The sequence below is a fragment of the Trichosporon asahii genome (assembly GCF_000293215.1).
Source record: "Trichosporon asahii var. asahii CBS 2479 unplaced genomic scaffold scaffold00070, whole genome shotgun sequence".
NCBI classification, from domain to species: Eukaryota; Fungi; Basidiomycota; class Tremellomycetes; order Trichosporonales; family Trichosporonaceae; genus Trichosporon; species Trichosporon asahii.
In genome coordinates, this window is record NW_014040855.1 from 2,064,910 (window position 1) to 2,083,245 (window position 18,336).

At 59.7% G+C, this 18,336-nt stretch overlaps 5 protein-coding genes across 5 annotated transcripts; 3 read left to right on the forward strand and 2 right to left on the reverse strand.

The window, feature by feature from the left end:
• Positions 1-213: 213 nt before the first annotated feature.
• A1Q1_04660 (uncharacterized protein) lies at positions 214-3,978 on the reverse strand (the record flags this gene model as incomplete). The annotated part of the gene is made up of 14 exons (XM_014322898.1): positions 214-271; positions 351-621; positions 716-765; positions 946-985; positions 1,042-1,084; positions 1,125-1,180; positions 1,229-1,293; positions 1,338-1,364; positions 1,418-1,520; positions 2,224-2,469; positions 2,520-3,047; positions 3,405-3,512; positions 3,724-3,843; positions 3,900-3,978. 14 exons carry the CDS (start codon positions 3,976-3,978, stop codon positions 214-216), a joined length of 1,794 nt encoding a protein of 597 aa, XP_014178373.1.
• A 1,295-nt stretch (positions 3,979-5,273) lies between these two features.
• On the forward strand, positions 5,274-6,224 carry A1Q1_04661 (flavodoxin/nitric oxide synthase; the record flags this gene model as incomplete). Its single annotated transcript, XM_014322899.1, has 1 exon — positions 5,274-6,224. The coding sequence occupies one exon, from the start codon at positions 5,274-5,276 to the stop codon at positions 6,222-6,224; it is 951 nt and encodes a 316-aa protein (XP_014178374.1).
• A 5,341-nt stretch (positions 6,225-11,565) lies between these two features.
• A1Q1_04662 (uncharacterized protein) lies at positions 11,566-13,590 on the forward strand (the record flags this gene model as incomplete). Its single annotated transcript, XM_014322900.1, has 1 exon — positions 11,566-13,590. One exon carries the CDS (start codon positions 11,566-11,568, stop codon positions 13,588-13,590), a length of 2,025 nt encoding a protein of 674 aa, XP_014178375.1.
• Positions 13,591-14,392: 802 nt separating this feature from the next.
• On the reverse strand, positions 14,393-15,212 carry A1Q1_04663 (uncharacterized protein; the record flags this gene model as incomplete). Its single annotated transcript, XM_014322901.1, has 3 exons — positions 14,393-14,647; positions 14,891-15,015; positions 15,167-15,212. The coding sequence occupies 3 exons, from the start codon at positions 15,210-15,212 to the stop codon at positions 14,393-14,395; spliced, it is 426 nt and encodes a 141-aa protein (XP_014178376.1).
• A 2,321-nt stretch (positions 15,213-17,533) lies between these two features.
• A1Q1_04664 (uncharacterized protein) lies at positions 17,534-17,968 on the forward strand (the record flags this gene model as incomplete). The annotated part of the gene is made up of 1 exon (XM_014322902.1): positions 17,534-17,968. One exon carries the CDS (start codon positions 17,534-17,536, stop codon positions 17,966-17,968), a length of 435 nt encoding a protein of 144 aa, XP_014178377.1.
• Positions 17,969-18,336: the final 368 nt, after the last annotated feature.

The following is an 18,336-nucleotide window of genomic DNA, read 5'->3' on the forward strand; positions in this document are numbered from 1 at the left end:
CGTTTCCCTCACTCTTGGCTACGTCCGCCTCCAGTCCGCAAGTGGCGGGCTCACGTCCTGGGCGTCAGCTGAGGCGAGAGTGGTAGCTGCTCGCACCTTCCGAGTCTGGGGTCAGCTTGAGGCAGCGGTCAATAGCTCTCACCATTCGTCACCGTCTTGCTCGAGACTTGGCCCAGCGCGTCGCATGCCGAAGAGCCTGTACCGACTCCCATCTCAGGGACTGGGATTCAGCTCCAAATCAACCGTGACAGCGTACCCTCTGGTGTCAGCTCTAGCACGATCAAGCAGCGTACCAGTTCGATCACCCCCGACTGGGAGTCAGCTATACGAGAAGGGATTCCGGAGCGTACCGTCTGGTGTCAGCTCGGGATGGGGGCATGTAGCGTACCATTCTCGTCTGCGTCTCCGCCCTCGGTCTCGGCAACGGGAGCAGGCGTTGAGACTGGAAATCAGCTTGAGGCTTACCCTGTCTAAGCTCACCCTTCTCTCCCTTCTCTCCCTTCTCTCCCTTCTCTCCCGTCTCACCCATTTCGGCGTCCATCGGCGCTGCAGTCCGCGCTGGAGTCGGCTCGAGCGCACTTCGGAGAAGCGTACCTGCCTCCTCAGATGCTTCAGGGGACGCTGCCGGTCAGCTGGGCGTATTGGGGCCAACTCACCCGTCCCGCCACGCTGAGGAACTGGGGTTCAGCTGGCATCTACTTTAAGAAGGGCTTACACGACATGTTCACCAGGAGATGACTGAAATCAGCTCGATCAGAGGCACGACTAGCTCACCGTATTCTGCAAGTCAGCTTCAAGGGTACGACCACGACAGCAAACCCGTAGACTGTCTGTCAGCTTCTATCACCACACTCCTCAGCTCACCCGTCGCCCGTGTTTTGGCGCTCGAGTACCAGCGCACAGTCTCTATCTGCTCGTCAGCTCATGCCAAACATCGCAGCTTACTTGGGAGAGGGAGAGCTGGAATGAGCTATGCCCCTGAGCACTACACAGCGTACACTCTGCTGGAGTCAGCTACACAATGGATGTTCCTTAGCTCACTCTGTCCCAGAACTGGCAGCTTCAGGAGGAGTACCAAAGCACACTGGAGAGGTCAGCTATCGCAAGTCGGAAATGCAGCTTACCCCTTCGACTCTCTGGGAGTTAGCTTCTAGACCACGGACGGCCCTTTCAGCGTACACTGTGAGTCTGGTCTGGGGTTAGCTAGATCAAGGAATCTGTAGCGTACCCTCTTCCTGGGTGTCAGCTTGTTGGACAGAATCATGGCAGCTTACCGGTCCAACTTGCGGTACGCTGGCTGGAGGTCAGCTTGGGGAACATCGCGAAGCTGGTCTCACTGCTTCTTGTCGAGAGGTGTACTCTGGCTGGAGGTCAGCTCGGGGAACAGCGTGAAGCTGGTCTCACTGCTAAGTCTTACTCGGCGGCGATGATGGACGTTGGCGACCCTTGTCGAGTCGCTGTAGGAAGTGGTGAGTCGCTGTAGGAAGTGGTGGGAAGGTGAGTGAAGTGGGGATGATGAACTGTCGAAATGTCAGAAGCGGACACGGCCAGAACTGACAGTCGACGTGGCCCGCAAGACGAGGCGAGGCGAGGCGAGGCAAGGCGAGGCAAGACACGGCGAGGAGTGCGAGGATGCACACACTTCGTCAGTCCCTCCGTCTCTCAATGTCTGCCAGGTCTGGCCGGATGGCTGGCGAGACCCTCGTGTGACTCCGAAGAGGAACGGCAGGGCGGGGGGAGTGCGAGCCCACACGCTCTGCACGCCAGAGTATGCACTGCTCACACTGTTCGACACAGCTCAACGAGGCAGACGACCAGAGTCGAGACGGTGATGAACTGTCTCCATGGCGGAGCGCGAGAGCGCGACTCTTGTCCCGGCTGTCCGGACTTCTACTCCAACTCGCACGCTGCGCCCACCCTCCCTGCCTACCGTTCCGCCCCAACAACCAGCGAGGGGAGCCGCTGGCCAAGCTATCGTTCGTGGCGGTGCGGAGGCGCGAGATACAGCCTTCTGACGATTGATTCCCTTTGTCCACCACTGCGTGTCCTGCGTCGCTCGCGCTGTTCTCGAAACACCCGGGCCTTCTGCAAGTCAGTCTCCATTACTACGGCCTTATGGTGTCGCACCCCAGTCAGTCAACGGGCAGCGGTTAGTCAGCCCACACGTCAGTCCATCGGTTAGTCCAGCCCCCGCTCCAATCCTACCCGCCGAGGGCCGCGTACACATAAGGATATCATCCATAAACCAAATGAGGCCGTTTCTACAGTTTTGCTGGGGGTCGTTGTTGTTGTTTGCTAGAGATTTAGGGTGAGGGTGGGGGTAGATCCTCGACTTAGGCGATTCGGGCATGCGCTTAGAGGAGGGTGCCGCCGGCCTTGCGGTAGCGGTCGACACCGGCCTTGAGCTGCTCGAGGGTGAGGACTGAATGTCAGCTCGATAACGTCGGAGGGCAAGCTGTGGCGTGCTCGCTAGCGGGGCCATGCTAGGCTTGCTCCGCTCGCTTCGCGCAGATACTCACAGATAAGAATGGTCGTCGGGGTAAGACGGATCCATGCGGGAGTCCATCCCTTGAAGAGGAAGAGGGGGCCGTCCTTGGCGAGACCGGTCTTGAGGACCTGGGCGACGCCCTCGTTGTTGGAAGCGTTCATGATACGGGACTTGAGAACGTCGGCGGGCGAGCAGACAGTCGTGGCGAAGGTACCGGCACCGAACGAGGCGAGGAAGTGGAGGGCAGGGCCGTCCTGCATGAAGCGCTGGAGCTGGGACTTGAACCAGTCGTAGGCACCGAGCTGGGACGCGTTCATGAGGACGGAGCGGAGGGAGTTGGGGCCGACACCACGGAACCACGAGGCAATACCCTCGTCAACGGCCATGCGGTACAGACCCTGGACCGAGTTGCGGTAGTTGTAGCGCTGGGCTGGCGGCTTGGCACGGTCGGCCTGCATGCGCACCATCATCAGCTCGGCAGGGTTGCCGAGCGTGCCCGCGATACCTCCGGCGATGGAGCCGGCGACGCCCATCTTCCACGCGGGGGGAGGGCCGGCCTCTGCATGTTAGCTATGCTAGATGGGACAGCTTAGTGGGGCGAGCGCATTGCCGCCGGCACCGTGCGGGGCAGGACCGAGGGCGATCAGGCGAAGCTCAGGCCATAGCCGCAATGCCGCAACAGGGGCAAGCACGCAAGCGAGTGATAAGGAACTCCGGCATCGGATGCTCGGCTTCACCCGGGAGTGACTCGAGTGACCTCGGTGGGCGCACTCCCTGCTGAATCCATTTTGACTCAGGTCAGGGCGTGCGGCTGCGTGCGGCACCGGCAGCGGCAGCGGCTTGCAAGCGAGCAGCTGCCCACGAGCCGCATGCCTCGTGTTGATCGCGATCGCGGAGAAGGCTTGGGAAGACTCACCCTTGTGCATCAGGCCCTTGACCTGGTCGTACGCCGCGAAACGCATCATGGAGTAGGTCATCTGTCGGAGCAGCGTTCCCGTCAGTCCGTCGTAGAGTCCTCGGATGCCTGAATGTCAGCTACAATACAAGGGAGAACGTAAGCTGCAGAGCAACCAGCGGGGGCCGCTGAGCCGCTCGTTGCTAGCGTGCCCGAGCATCCTGCGTTTCCAACGCCGAAGCGCAGGCACACGGCTGGGCCGCCCACCTGTCGGTTTGACATGGGCAGTGCGGCGTTCCGTGCGGCCGTGCGTTGCGGGTGCTCACAACAGCGTACTCACCGTAAGTCTGAACGGTCTTCTTGATCTCATTGATCATGTGCTTCTCGCCCGTGACCTGGAGACGGACCTTGGTCAGGTCGAGGGGGTGGGTGATGGCACCGGCGATGGATGCAGCGACACCTTCCTCTGTCAGCTCTTGTCCGTGCGGTGTGTGTTGTGAGTGTTGGGTGACTCACCTCCGAGCCAGAAGGGGTAGGGCTTCTTGGCGACGGGGGGCGGGACGCCGGCGGCGACGGCGGTCTTCTCTGAGCTCATGGTTGGGATGGATGGGTGGATGGGGAAGAGTGCAGGTAAGATCTAGATGTGTCTAAGTAGTACTAAGATACAAGGTAGCGCGTGTGTCGATACAGGGGGTGTCGCCTACTCGGTGAAGTCGGTGGGGAAGGGCGTGCAGGCAGGAGACCGGAGGAAAGGGTATGCAATTGCCGCTGGGTGCTGAAACGAGCAGTCGAGGTTGAAGGGCCAGGCGTGAGAACTCTGGGACTCCCCGGCGCGTCTCACATCCTGCGCGTCCTTTATACTGCCCCCTGTCCAGTACGCTGCTCCGTGTGCGTGCGCGTGCGGCGGTTGGATCTGTACGCCCAGCCCCCCGTTCTTCCAGCTCTGCCCCGCAAAGATATCACGGACGCCCGGTTGCATATGGCAGGCAGCTGTCGGCGCAAGGAGGCGCTTGAGAGGCTACCCCGCGGTACCCCGCATCACGCGTGGGCGGTCCGGGCGGTGTGTTCTGGTATCGGTGGGCGGGGATTGGACAGCGCCAGCGATGGGGCCACGATATCCGCCCGGTCCGTCACTGCACGCGCACATCAACTAACACTATTCCTCCTGCCGTGGGGTTTTCCGACACAACGGAGATTGCCCCGGCCTCATGTCATCCTCGCCCTCGTCGTCCTATCGCAGTCCCTCGTCGTCGATGCATTGCATGGCGGCGTGCTCCCGTCGCCCTGTCGTTGTACCTGGCTCGGTGCAAGAAAACAGCGCCCAGACCGCCCCCAGCGTACAGAAGGCACGATTAGCCAGGCATTAGCCGAGAGTGTAATGCTCGGTGCTGCCCCAAGTAACACTGCGGTCACATGTTCATTTCTCCGTGAGCCTCGCAAAGATCCCCAACATCTGGACAAGGTACACGCACACCTCTTGGCTCTTTCTTTCACCCCTCCGGTTGTGTTCCATCAGTCTGTGCATCGAACGTTCCGAGTCGCACCAACGACCTTGGTGCAACAAACAATAAGAAATCAGGCAGCCACCACGGCTGGGACGCACGGCTCAGGCGTACGGCACGGGACACGGCTCGGACAAGCCAGCTCAATGGCTGGGCCTGAGCAAGTCCTGGCAGGTCCTGGGCACGGGTAATTCAAGGAATGGCAGACTGTGGGATGAAATTACCGAGAGGCCGAGTTATGCGCCATTACGCAGGGATTCGAGTGTGGGGAAGCTACATTGCACTCATACGTCAGCGGACAGTCCACCCGGCATCTCCGTCTAGCGGACGGCCACTTCCGCTCTCACTCATCTGCACCATCCACCCTCGCCCCCACACACACGGCACAATGTTCCGTCTCCCGTCTCTGCCGTCGCTGCCGTCTTTACCGTCTCGACTCCGGCCAACTCTCCTATCTCATCCTCCGATACGACATGCAGTGAGACGATCAAGCGAATGGGCCAAGGCCAAGGCGGCCGTTGACGAGCAAGTCGAGGCCTGGAAGCGCAAACACGGGGACAGGAGAACACTGCTCGTCGTCTATCACTCACGAACGGGCGGGGCGGCGCAGATGGCTGCCGAAGCCGTGCGGGGCGCCCTCGAGGGTCTCGAACGCACCGAGGAGGTTCCAGACCTGCAAGCGTGCTGGCAGACGACGGAGTTCCGCGCCCCCGCAGCGTTCGCGGGGCCAGCCTCGGCGTCCACAGGGCCGAATCCCGACTCGGGCAACTCATCAGCGACCCGTCCGGATATCTCTGCAACATCAAAGTCGGGAGAGATTTCCGGCCCCGCGGGTTCCGACCCGTCCTCTTCGTCCTCTTCAGCCTCCTCGGGCGCCTCGTCGTCTTCCGAGACAGACTCTGCAGCCACTGAGAGTTCCGAGACTGACGAGGAGGGGCACGTAGATATCAGAGTCTTGCCCGCACCGCTTGCCGGCCCCGTGGACCTCCTCACGGCCAGTGGATATCTCTTCGTGTGTCCCGAGAACCTCGCAGCTATGTCTGGGCCAATGAAAGACTTCTTCGACCGGTGCTTCTACCCCGTGCTGAATCGTTTGAACGGGCGGCCGTACCAGGCTCTCATCTGCGCCGGGTCGGACGGAGCGGGCGCGGCCAGGCAGCTCGAGAGGATAGCCACGGGCTGGCGCCTGAAGAATGTCGAGGAAACAGTCATCGCCAATGTCAAGGCCCAGTCTGAGGAGCGGGTGTACGCCATCAAGGACGTCAGCGAGGAGGACAAGGGGAAGTGCAGAGAGGCCGGCATGAGAATAGCGGTCGGGCTCAGTGTGGGCATGTTCTAGCCCCACGAGCTTTGCAAAAGGACACCCGACTTCACAACGATCATCTTGTCTCGCGCAAGCTGCAAATCTCGACAGCTCTATGAGCTTGCTGTCTCGACTCTGATGTCCGAGCAGGCGCGCTTCTCGAAATTTTTCGACAGCACGCTCCTCGCCTATCTCCTTCACTCGCCAATCTCGTGCCGGCCCTCCGCGACGCTCAGCGCCACGCCTTCGCTCTGGCCATCCGGTCGGCTCTTGGAGATGCATGAATCAGAAGTCACAGGTGTGCGAACGCCGAGACATCCTTGGCTCGGCAGTCAGTGCAGATTGCGCATGGCGGAGCACAGCCCTCACAGATGCAGAGATGAACCTGCCCATCCCGCTCCTCATCCGCAGACTGGCCACGTGGGGTATACTGACATGACTGCTGACAAGCAACTAACTGTGATCGCTGCCGCCTCTATCGTTAGCCAGGCTTGACCATCGGCGAACAGGAGGTTCAGACAGTGTCATTGTGAGCGGAACCAAAATGGTCCGCCTCCACATACCTTGCGCACTGACCACCCTCCACCCTCCTCCACAGTGAGACACGACCAGTTACTTCTTCTTTGGAAAACTGGCATCGAGGTCGGAGACCGCCTCTCCTAGATCCATCCTTTCCCACGGGTGTCCTGACACCTCCAGGAGAACTTTCTTCGGAGAAGAAACGAGTTGGAGACGGCCGTCGCTAGATTCACCGTCTCCCACGGTGGCTACCTCCACCACCTCTTCCTTCGGAGGGATATCGAGCCTGGCGACGGCCTCTCCTAGTTTCAACCTCTCCCAAGCTCCCACGGCTGCCCCTGTCCTGGAGCACTTTCTTCGGAGAAGAAGCGACATCGGAGGTCGCCCTCGCTAGACCCAACGTCTCCCACGGTATCACTGCTGGTGCCCAACTGCCGAAACCCAACTCTTCTTTCTCTCGTCGAGGTGGGAGACAGTCGGACGGCCTTCGCAATTTGTAACGTCTCCTCCTTGTGCATCTCCTTCCCCCCCTTCCTTCGGAGGGATAACGAGCTAGGTGACAAGCACTCACTGTTCCAATCTCTCCCGCGCCTGCCAGGCTGCAAACCCACCTCCACCTCCACCTCCTCTTTCTTAGGAGGCCAGGTCGACTTTGGAGACAGGCTTCGCTATCAATCTCTCCCACGGGTGCCCCCAGTCTCCAGGACAACGTCTTTCGGAGAAGAAACGACGTTAGAGGGCGCCCTAGCTAGATCCAACGTTTCCCACGGTAGTCCACTCTCTATGGCGAAGACCCAACTCCTCTTTCTTTGGGAGTCGAGGGTGGAGACGGCCTTCGCTAGTTTCAATGTCTCCCACGGCCGCCCAGCGTCCAGTGCGCACGGGCCAAACCTCCACCTTTTCTTTCTTTAGGAGTGTGCAAGAGGTTGGAGACAAGCCTGGCTAGTTTCAACGTCTCCCACGGGTGCCCCCGACCTTCCAGGAGAACGTCCTTCGGAGAAGAAACGACGTCGGAGGCAGCCTTTCCTAGTTTCAACGTCTCCCACGGTCGCTTTTACTCCACACATCGGTGCGACCTCGACAGCCTCTTGCTGGTTGCGCCTCTCCCCCTCTCTGCCAAGTGATGGACTAGTCCAGCAACCCGCAACGGCTAGTGAGCGGCTTCTGCGCGTACGATAACTACTAACGCTTGGCTGACGTCCTATCCCGCTTATACCTGACGTTAGCCTACTGCGGGAGGACTTGCCCCTTGGGGCTCCTCGGAACGCTGGATTGGACAGCAGTCTAGTATGGCGTCTTGAGAGGTGGTTAGACTGGTCTAGAATAGTCAGTCGTGGGCCGTTCCGTTAGTCCGTTAGCAGAGGAGCTCCGCTTGCGCTATACCGCGATCCGCTGCTAGCCCATGGGTCGAGGGTTCCCCGAAGCCGCAGTGGTCCTCACACCGTTACTAGTCGGCTTGAGATGGAGCACGTACAGCAGAGGTTGCTCATCGTGCGAATGAGAGGGTGGCTGATGTCCTACACAATGACTATGAGTCGAAACAGCGACTCCGTGACCTGCAGTTCCACCAGCCACGCCTTCTGATGGAAGTATGGAAGTAGCCCGGAAAGTGCGCGTGATCTGAACGACCACACCATGCGTGCTTGCGAAGACGGCAAACCAGCACGGTGATGCCGAAGCACGTCGCGTATCGCCTCCGTTGTCGCAGAAATCACACCGCAGCCTGCAGTGCATCGAAAGCCTACTCCAGCGACAAGCAAAGTTCACATTAGAGTTCAGCTCTCACAGCGTGACTTCCTTCCTTTTCTGCTCCGTGCCTAGGACCTTCACCTTGAGCTACGAGCTTTGAGCTTGGAGAGCCACTGAAAGCTTCTCACCTTGGAAATTGCCTGTTTGGCATCCTGTACGTCGTCGTGCGTACGCCTCCTCGACACTTTGATGGCGAGCACCTTCCCAGCTCCCCATTCACCCATACTCTCACGCTACGTACGAGATGGTCAGCGAAGCATGCGAACGAGACGGGGATGTGGTAGCTTGGTTCCTAGCCACGAGTTGCAGACGAGCTGGGACAGTGGGCGGTGTGCCTTGGCCGTGCCGAGCTGGAATCAGCGTGCACACTCGATCATCACACTGAGCGCAGTGGGCGTTGTGCAGCATGCGGTGCCGCAACATGTTAACGGCGAGCATTCCGAACGAACCGAACGCACAGATCGCCATGTTTTTTCGCTTCCTCGAGCATGTGATGTTGTGTCGCAATGAAATTGATCGCAACGACTCCAGCGTACGACATACCGACGCCCGTTCCAATGGACGCAACGGAGCGGGGGGCGCGGGACAACGTGACACCCGACCACCTGAGGTTGTCTGCTGGGTTGACCGATCGCGGTGACGATCAATCGGGTCGTCTGTCGGTAGAGCGCCAGGCGGTGTTGATTACGTTCATGGCCTGTCCATTCCTCGGTGCACTCGCAGCAACAAACGTCGATTAACGTGAGCCACATTGAGCCAGACGACTGGTCCGTCTGTTGGGTCCTTGCACCCGGTCGCTCGGCCGGAGATCGGTGAACCGAGCCACGGTATGCATCCCTCCGTCAGGCTCTGCTGGTGCTGCAGGACTGCAGAATCACTGCCCAGTGGAACCCAAGCTCGGAGCATTTCAGCAGCTGGCAATGCCAGGCAGATGCCTCAGGACAGCACGAGTTGCAGGACGAAGCAAGATCGGTATGCTTGCCTAATTACCTACCTCCTGAGTATGCATACGCCCCTGTCTGTGTCGGCGAGGATTCGCCGTGCACGCCGCGCAGCGAGCACCAGAACGCCGCTTCATCATCGTCCCCCTTCTGGCGGCGGTGGGCGAATGAACGCTGCCACAGGCGCGTTGAAGAGTGAGTCCTCACAGGGCGGCAGAGCCCACTCTAAGGGAGAGTTAAGGAGCGTTGCAGGTCGAATAAGCGGGACGAGGCAAAACGTAATGCCTCCCCCAGGTTTCCCCTTGGGAGAGCCAGTGTGCAACTCTAATTGCACCTCGAAAGTGAAAACGGGGTCCTTGAGCTATGTTTTGGCCAGCTGTCAGCTCGGGAGTGCAAGTTGGTGGGAGTGCGTTAATGGACTCTCGGTGGGCTTGTTCGGTGCTCCGTTCCTCTGTTGCTGTGAAGGAACCAGAGGCAGCTAGTTCACGCCGAGCGTGCTTGGCGAACTGTGCTCACTTAGTGCATCTCATTCAGCCAGGAGATCTCTTCAAGCCATACTGCGAAGGCGGTTGTCGTATACCCATTTGATCTGGCAAGCACAATACACTGCCTGCTGGTACGTACCAAACGGGGTTGTTCAAGCAAACTGGAAAATTATCGAATTGCAGGGCGGGCCGGATGCCGGGTGACAAGCGGATGGCCCGTGTCCTGTACGTCAGCCAGCGGCCTGACTACGGTTTCATAGTCCGAAAGAGGTGACAGCGTCCTCTGCGTCCCTCTGCTCTGATGCACACGCTTCCAGCAGCCCCCTCCTGCATTCCAGGTCAGGCCGAGCCGACCCACTGCCCATCCTTGTGCATTGCAGCTGCCTCTCACTCAACCCACACAGAGCATGCCGTCAGCCTTGTGTCGACGTTTCTGCATGTACGTACGAACGCGTTTACCCGGCACACTCCAGCCAGGCTGCAAGGTTCGGCTAGACCCCCTTTGCTTCCTTCACGTCCTTGCTTCCTGGTGTGCGCTGTGCCAAGAAGCGCTACGCACACTAGTGCAGAGAGTTGCTGCGAAGAACCCGGTGAACCCGGTCCCCATTCAAGACAGGCTGCAGCCTGCCGCGAAAGTGAACGCTAAACTGTGCGACGCGGTACAGGCTGACACTACGCTTGCGGCGCCGTGTTCGCTCGGACTGCGGGCAGGAGAGAGAGAGGGGGCGACGATCGTCGCCCTTGCCCTCCCTAGCTCGCGCTACCATCGATTGCAGTTGCTGCGCCCACCAGCACCCGCGCAATCACGCTCGGACTCACGATTCCTCCACTGGATCCACTGTCGGTTCTCCCTGCTGGCCTGCGGTGATCTAGGATTCTCGCAGCCGTTGACCAAACACGGCGCGCATGCTGCGTCACTGGAAGCGTATGGCGTCCGATGGCGCAGGGGAGTGTGTATTGCTTAGCGCTGCGCCACTGCGCCCCTGCCCATGTGTCCAGCTCTGGCTGACTGTCGCGGGCTGCTTCTCTCGGCCTCGCAGCTGGCAACAAACCTGGCGGGGTCACACCTGCACGTCCAAAGGCGGCAGGCTACGGGTCGCCATCAAACTCAATACAGGAACGATGGAGGAAACCTTAAGGGGAACTCTCAGGGTGGAAGCCGTTTCTCTCCAGGAAAAGCGTCAGGGCGCGGGGCAGAAAGGGAAGCGTCAAGCGCACGACGTAAGACAATCGACCACACACCGCACACGGCACACGCTTTCATCCACTTGGCGACCATCGATGCTAGCCTCCGCAGACAGATCGAGAGATGCACCCAGACAGCGACCCGTGTTTAATACTGATGCAGGCAACACCCTTGTCCTCTTCTCTCTCTCCCCCATCCTTCTCCCCTTCTCCTTTTCCCGTTGTCCTTCTTCTTCGACCGGTCGAGCAGAGCGACGACGACTCTTCCGCCAAACGACGCGCATCGACTTCGACCTCGACAACCTCCCCCGACGCGATCGACATCTGACCGACATCTCGACGTCCCGTCGCCTCGTCCTCGCCGACCTCTCCTGTACGACCGTCAATCGACCCGCCCCATCGACTGTCGCCCATTGCAACAATACCCTTTTATAGATTCTAGATTCTCCCATCACTACTGTTCAAAACAGCCGACATTCTTTTGTATCACCACCAGTAATGCTCGCGAACACTCTTCTGCCGCTGCTTGCTGCGGCGGCCACCGCCCAGGCGGCGCCCCCCGCTGTCCCTCCCGTCCCCGACACCGTCCAGACGTACAAGCACCTCGACAACAACGGTTCCGGCGTCTCGGGCTACAACGTAACCTCGTCGTGGTCGTACAACTACACCTGGTCCTCGGACGGCAAGGGTCCCGTCAAGACTGAGACGAGCGGCGGGTCCAACGTCGACGTCCAGACCATTGGCGAGCTCACAAAGAACCTGACCGAGCAGCTGAAGAGCACCGTTGACGGTGCCCTGAAGGAGATTGCCGAGGACGTTCGCAAGCTCCAGCAGCAGTTCTTCCACGACATTGAGAAGCTCCCCAAGCTCTTCGACTCGAACGCCGAGCTCGGCAAGTCGCTCCTCGACAACGGCTACCTGTCCGTGTACCAGCACATGGCCGACGATGGCGAGCTCAACCCCGAGGGTTACTCTTACATCAACACGCTCGACGAGCAGCCGGCTGACACCCCGGCCGAAGAGGAGGACCCCGTCAAGGGCCCCTTCTGCTTCGACCAGAAGATCTCCCACTTTGACAACAGCCAGCAGGGCACCTTCTGCCAGCGCTACTGGATCTCTACCAAGGAGTGGAAGGCCGGCGGTGCCGTCATCCTGCACGATGCCGGAGAGTCGGAGGCCTCTGGCTCTACGTACTACATGAAGAAGGGTCTGCTGCACCACCTCATGGCTGCCACTCACGGTCTCGGCATTGTCCTCGAGCACCGCTACTACGGCAAGTCGACCCCGCTCGACTCGTTCTCGACCGACAACATGCGCTTCCTCAACCTGAAGGAGTCGCTGGAGGACTCTGCCAACTTTATCCGCAACTTCAAGCTGCCCGAGGGTGTCACTGTCGAGGGCGCCAACGCCGACACGTTCAAGCCCAACAACGTCCCGTGGATCTACCAGGGCTGCTCGTACCCCGGTGCCAAGGCCGCCTTCATGCGCCAGCAGTACCCCGACCTCGTCTTCGGTGCTGTCGCCGGCAGCGCCGTCACGCAGGCCATTGACGAGTTCCCCCAATACTACGACGCCTTCCAGAAGTACTATTACAACCAGGACTGCGTCAAGGGCATCCAGGGTGCGATCAAGGTTATCGACGAGTGGCTCGACGACGAGAAGAAGGCTCCCGCCATGAAGTCGCTCTTCGGCGCTGCCACTCTCAAGAACGACGACTTTGCCTACTTCCTCCGCTGGCCGCTTCAGTTCCAGAAGCGCTCCGTCCCCCTTGGCAAGGCCTCGATCCCTGATGCGTTCTGCAGGACGCTGCAGGAGGACACGAAGCCGATCCAGGTCGCTGGCGCTGAGGTCCCCGGTGCCGTCGTCAACTTTGCCAACGCCACCCGTGTCTGGATCCGCAACACTGGCTCGTGCGGTCGCAACGAGTCGACCCTCGCCGCGTGCTACGACACGTCTGACGGCAGCCCCGCCGCCGAGAAGCGCAAGTCTGACACTCTGCGCGACACCTGGCGCCCGTGGATCTGGCAGCAGTGCACCGAGTTCGGTTACTTCTTCGGCCCCGCGAAGGAGGGCGGTGTGCTGTCCAAGTACCTGACGTACGACGTGCACCACCGTGTGTGCCGTCAGTCCTTCCCGGCTGGATCGAAGTACCAGATCCCCGAGCGCCCGGACACGGAGAAGGTGAACTGCCACGGCGGGCGCGAGATCAACGTTGAGCGCGTCCTCTTCACCGCCGGCGAGCAGGACCCCTGGCGCCCCGCCATGCCCAACGCCGAGGGCGTCAACCGCCCCAACACGACCAGTCAGGCGCAGTACCTCATGCCCGGCGGCGGACACTGCTGGGACTCGCAAGGCTACGACGCCATCGACTCGGGCGGCGGCAAGGACGGAAACGAGCCCGAGCCCGACCTTACCCGCAACACGCACAACTTCCAGATGGGCATCGTCAAGGCCTGGCTCAACGACTGGAAGAAGCCCGGTCGCCGCTCGATCGAGAAGCGCCAGCGCATTCGTGTCCTCTAAGCGGAGCGCAGCCGAGCGCAGCGAGGCGGCGCGCAGCTTCAACTCGCTGGGCTCGCCGCGTAGTGTTGATCTGCGCCGGACAATGTGGCGGCGAGACCGCGTCGCGCTTCCACACGCCTGCTCCAGCGGCGCGCCTGCCCAGCGCAGCGCGCGCGATACTTCGAGGCCTCAGCGCCTCCACCCGTGCCCAGCGCACGCCTTCTAGACGTTATACCATAGTATCACATAGTATCACCCGACATTCTTTCACGCCGTGAAACCATGCACCACGACAGACATTGCCATGTTACTTGTAGCTCAGCGAGCGAGCATCGAGCATCGAGCAGCGAGCGAAGCGAGGTGCGAGGTGTGCGTGTGTGCGTGCTGGTGCCTATGGTTGAGACTGACGGGGGAAGCTGGTCGTGAGCTTAGCGGGCTGTGTGAGCAGCGATGGCCGAGCACGGGTGGACTGGGTGGGTAACGAGCTCTCGGCCGGAAGCGGGTAGACTGCGCGGAAGCAGATGTGCCAAGACCAGGACGAAACGAAGGGGGGGGGGGACCAAACAACCCTGTGGTTGTCACGTTCGTCGCCCGAGTGCAGCTAGCAGGCCTGCAGGCAAGTGATGCATAAAATACATTTGGTCAAAACAACAAGTACAAAGCGTCCAGAGTGTTCGTGGTTCGTTCACAGATCACACTTTCCAGTTCCGTCCAGATTAGATGGGGGGCGGAGGGCGGAGCTATATGTCGATCAAGAAATGTGCCGGTTTGAGTTCGGATTTGGTTAGAAGAAGCAGATTGTGCGGGGGCCGGGGAGCTTTGCTTAGAAGAGCGAGGCAAGGACACCGGCAGCAGCAACGACACCGACGCTGACGCCAATACGGCCCGCGGCGTCCTTGTCCTTGTCGTCCGTCTTCTTGGCGTCCTTGCCCGTCTTGCTGGCGCTGGCAGACAGCGACTTGACCTGCGACACCTGGGCGCAGAGACGGTTCAGGGAGCCGTTGAGCGTGGCCGCGTCCTGGCCGTTCTTCTCCGAGAGACACTTGGTGCAGTCCTTGTACTGGTCCGACTTCTTGGACTGTGCGTCGTTAGCCCTGTTCTTCGTTGTCTGCCGAAGGAGGGCAAGGTAGGCCGGGCAGGGATAAAGAGAGAGCCGTGCGTCACGCACGCCCTATCTTATCGCTCGTCCCTTCCGTCGCCGTCACGCTCCCTCAAGCCACCCAGATCTGGGATTATCCACAGGACTTTGAGGCGAGGGAACAGGAATTTGGGCAATCGGAACCAACGCTCCACGGCCTGACGGCCTCGGCTTGTCACTCACGTCAGTGCAGAACGAGGTGCACTCGTCGCTCCATCCAGAGCCCGAGGGCTCGTAGCCGGCACAAGACGACATCCAGGTCTGGTAGCCCTTGCACTTGTCGTTGCAGTTGTCGTCGGCGGCGACGTCTGCTGTTAGTCATCGAAACCAGGAGTGGGTAGCGGGAGCGGGTGAGGGTGTGCTGGAATGGACTTGTCTGAGACAGAGGGGAGTGCGTAAACAAACCAGCTGACCGAGACTCCTTCCGCGACTATCCCAACCAAACCCAGAGTTACTCACAAGCGGCAAGACCGGCAGCGGCGAAGAGGACAGCGGTAACGTGCATTATGGTTATGGTCTTGGGTAAGAGGAGTAGAGCAAAAGCAGAGAGCAAGAGATGAGATGGAGTGTGGGGAGAAGAAGCAGCGATGCAAGCTTTGTTGTTGTTATTATACCCTCGCCCATCTCCCCTCCCCTCGAGTCAGATATCCGGGATGCGCAGGACCCGAGGACCTCGCACCCAAAGCCAAAGCCAGATTGACGCCCCTTGGATCGCTTTCGGAGGTTTCCTATCCTTTCAGGCTTACGCTTGTTACGTTTGTTTGGTCCCAGTTCTGCTCCAGTGCCTATCAACCACGCACGCAGGTGACCAACGGTTCCAAGAAGGTGCCAGCCATCTAGTGCAATTCACCTCCGAGAAAAAAAAAACAAATCAGGCGCGTGAACACCCAACCGAGCGTTCTGATTGGCTGAACCACCAGTGGATCCTGGAATTGTCATTCTCCCCACTCGTTCATGCTCGTCGAGTGCTGTGCGCCGCGCGCACAGCTGATGGCGCTCATGACTAGGGCCGGCCTTAGTGCAGGGTGGCTTATGACCAATCGATGAAAGAACAGGCGGGAATAAAAGGTGCACGGCCTCTGCACGTCTGTCGTTCCTGCAGCCGAAGATGCCGGCCATCTCGTCGGCGCCCATACGTCCCCCTATGCGCCCATATGGCGTCCCTCTGGCGTCACTTCAGGTCGCTGGCGGCTCTCTGACATGGCCTCTTGGCGAAGAAGAATGGGGGATGACAGGAATAGACGAACGCCCATGATGTCAAATTGGCCTTTCCGATGGACATATCAAGATGGCCGAGTTCATTCGGCGCATTCTCTCTGATCGACGCCATTCGCTCCACACACTCACAACGACCAGCTTAGATAGGCTCATACGCCCGCTAGACTGAGGCGCTAGGCGAATGCAACAAAGGCTGGCAACTAGGGCCGTAGCGGTCCTGGAGATCTCGGGGCACCGGACGAATCACAGTGCACGGAACATGAGCCAAGCACCCACCTGCCCTGGAGAGCTCATGTAAGCATCGAGAATGGAGACGCATGCTTATGCCCGAAGCGCGTTCTATGCATAGCTCGCATAGCTTGCAGAGCTCAGAGTTCGAGTTTGAGCAAGAGCAAGATTGCCATCGGCTGTTGTCGACGGAGATCCGCGGTCGTGAGGGACGGATGTTTTGCTCGGTCGGCGATTCCGGAATCAATGGAGCTAGAGCCGTCCTTCTCGAGATACAGCGTTCCATCCATAGCATTGATCTCTGGTATAACATTGATGAACGCCAAGAAGAACGCAGCACGTTTCAGCCATAATATCCAGCACGTGGGCCAATCCGATTCAAAGCCGTGTCATGGTCCTCACAGAGGTTGAAGTGAGACAAAGAAGTGGTGGGCAAGTGTGAGAACTGGGCCACCGGAGCCTCCATGATAACTGGCCGACGAGCGGTGAGTAGCCCGAACGTTCCTTCTCTGTCTTCATTATGGTCCCCTATTTCTGGTTTCTCAGGACGCCTGTGCCCCACGCAATGGTGTAGTACCTTGTTCCAGCATCCGGAAGTGCGGAACCTCTGCGAACGTGATCAAAGCGTCACGCGCGGCCCTTCATTCCGCCCTCCCTCCGTCTGTGCCCAATGTCACTCTGGTCTTCTGTTGGAGGATCGGTGCAGAGAAGCCAAGAGACTATTAATGAGGCCCCTGCGGATGAGAGTCACACGTTGATAAGATTACCCAACATTACTCGGCCATCTCATCCGGTCATGCGGTGACCAACTGACCCACTTCAGCCAACGAACGGGGGTGGCCCCACTTCGGCGGACCTTCCGACGAGCTGACGCTCCAAGATTGAGCTCCATGGAACTTGACTCGCTGCTCGCTTCCATTCCTCGTCCCTGCAGCAGTGCCGTCAGCTGATGCGTCACGCTTGCAGAACCCCGAGCTCACCGCAGGTCCTCTGGTGGGCAAACGTGAAGAACCCATGTGCTTCGCGGCCATGTACGTGCAGTCGAAGCGTGCGCCTCCACTCGTTCATCTCCGTGCAATTCAGTCGATGGCAATTCAGTACGGCGAATTGCCTCAGCAGATGAAGGACCCCGGAGCTTGACATTGCGACGATATTCGGGGGGCCGTGCGGTGCACCTTCGTCTTCCGCACGCACATGACTGTTGCGAGTGGGATGCCAAGCAATGGATGCAGTGGGCTGCTCTCCACGGAGAGAGCTACATAAGGCTGCGGATGGAGCTGTGATAAGTCCTCACGACGACAGGAGCTGTCTCTGGCTCGAGCGACCCTCGATATCTCTTCTGCGACCACCCGGCAGCGTATACCCCGGCAACAGTTCACCATGAAGCCCTCCCTTCTCCTCCCCTTCACTCTCTTCGGAGTCGCTCTCGCTCTCCCGCCCGCCGACCGCTCTCTGTCATTCACCAACCTCGAAGCGCGCGGCTACCCCTCCCGCTGCCCCTCAGGCCAGACGGCCAAGTCCAAGGGCGTCTCCCCGGACCTGAACGGGTGCTCGGGCGTGCCAGACGGCAAGTTCAAAGGCTGCTGCAACCAGCACGACATCTGCTACTCGACGTGCAGCCGCACGAAGCGCGACTGCGACGACTCGTTCTACGCGTGCATGAAGAATGTGTGCAACACTGAGTACGACAAGTGGTACGAGGCACCTGTCAAGGCCACGTGTCTCGCCGGCGCGGCGACTTACCACACCGGCGTCGCAGTCGGGGGCGACTCGGCGTTCATGAAGAGGACCGCGAAGCACTGTACCTGCTCCTAGGTGGGCATGCGTTGGGGTCTTGGGCATTATAGGGAAACTGGATGCAGATCAGAAGTGAAGGATGGGCGGTGAAGGGATGATGCGCGACCGATGTGCCACTTACCCGGACAGCTCGTAAATGGTAGCAGCGTTCGCGTGCACAAGATGTGTGCGTCGGGGATTGCTGTACTTGATTACTGACCGTTCGAGACGAGCAGTCGGCTTGGCCCATGTAAGTTGATGGAGATCTGGACTGCCCGAGTGCAGGTGAGCGGCCTGATGGACAAGGATGCGCCTACGCATGACGGTCCCTCGTGGCCGAGACCTCGTGCACCACTGCGACGAGGTTACTACACCTTTGGAGCACTTCTCACATGCTTACGCACTCG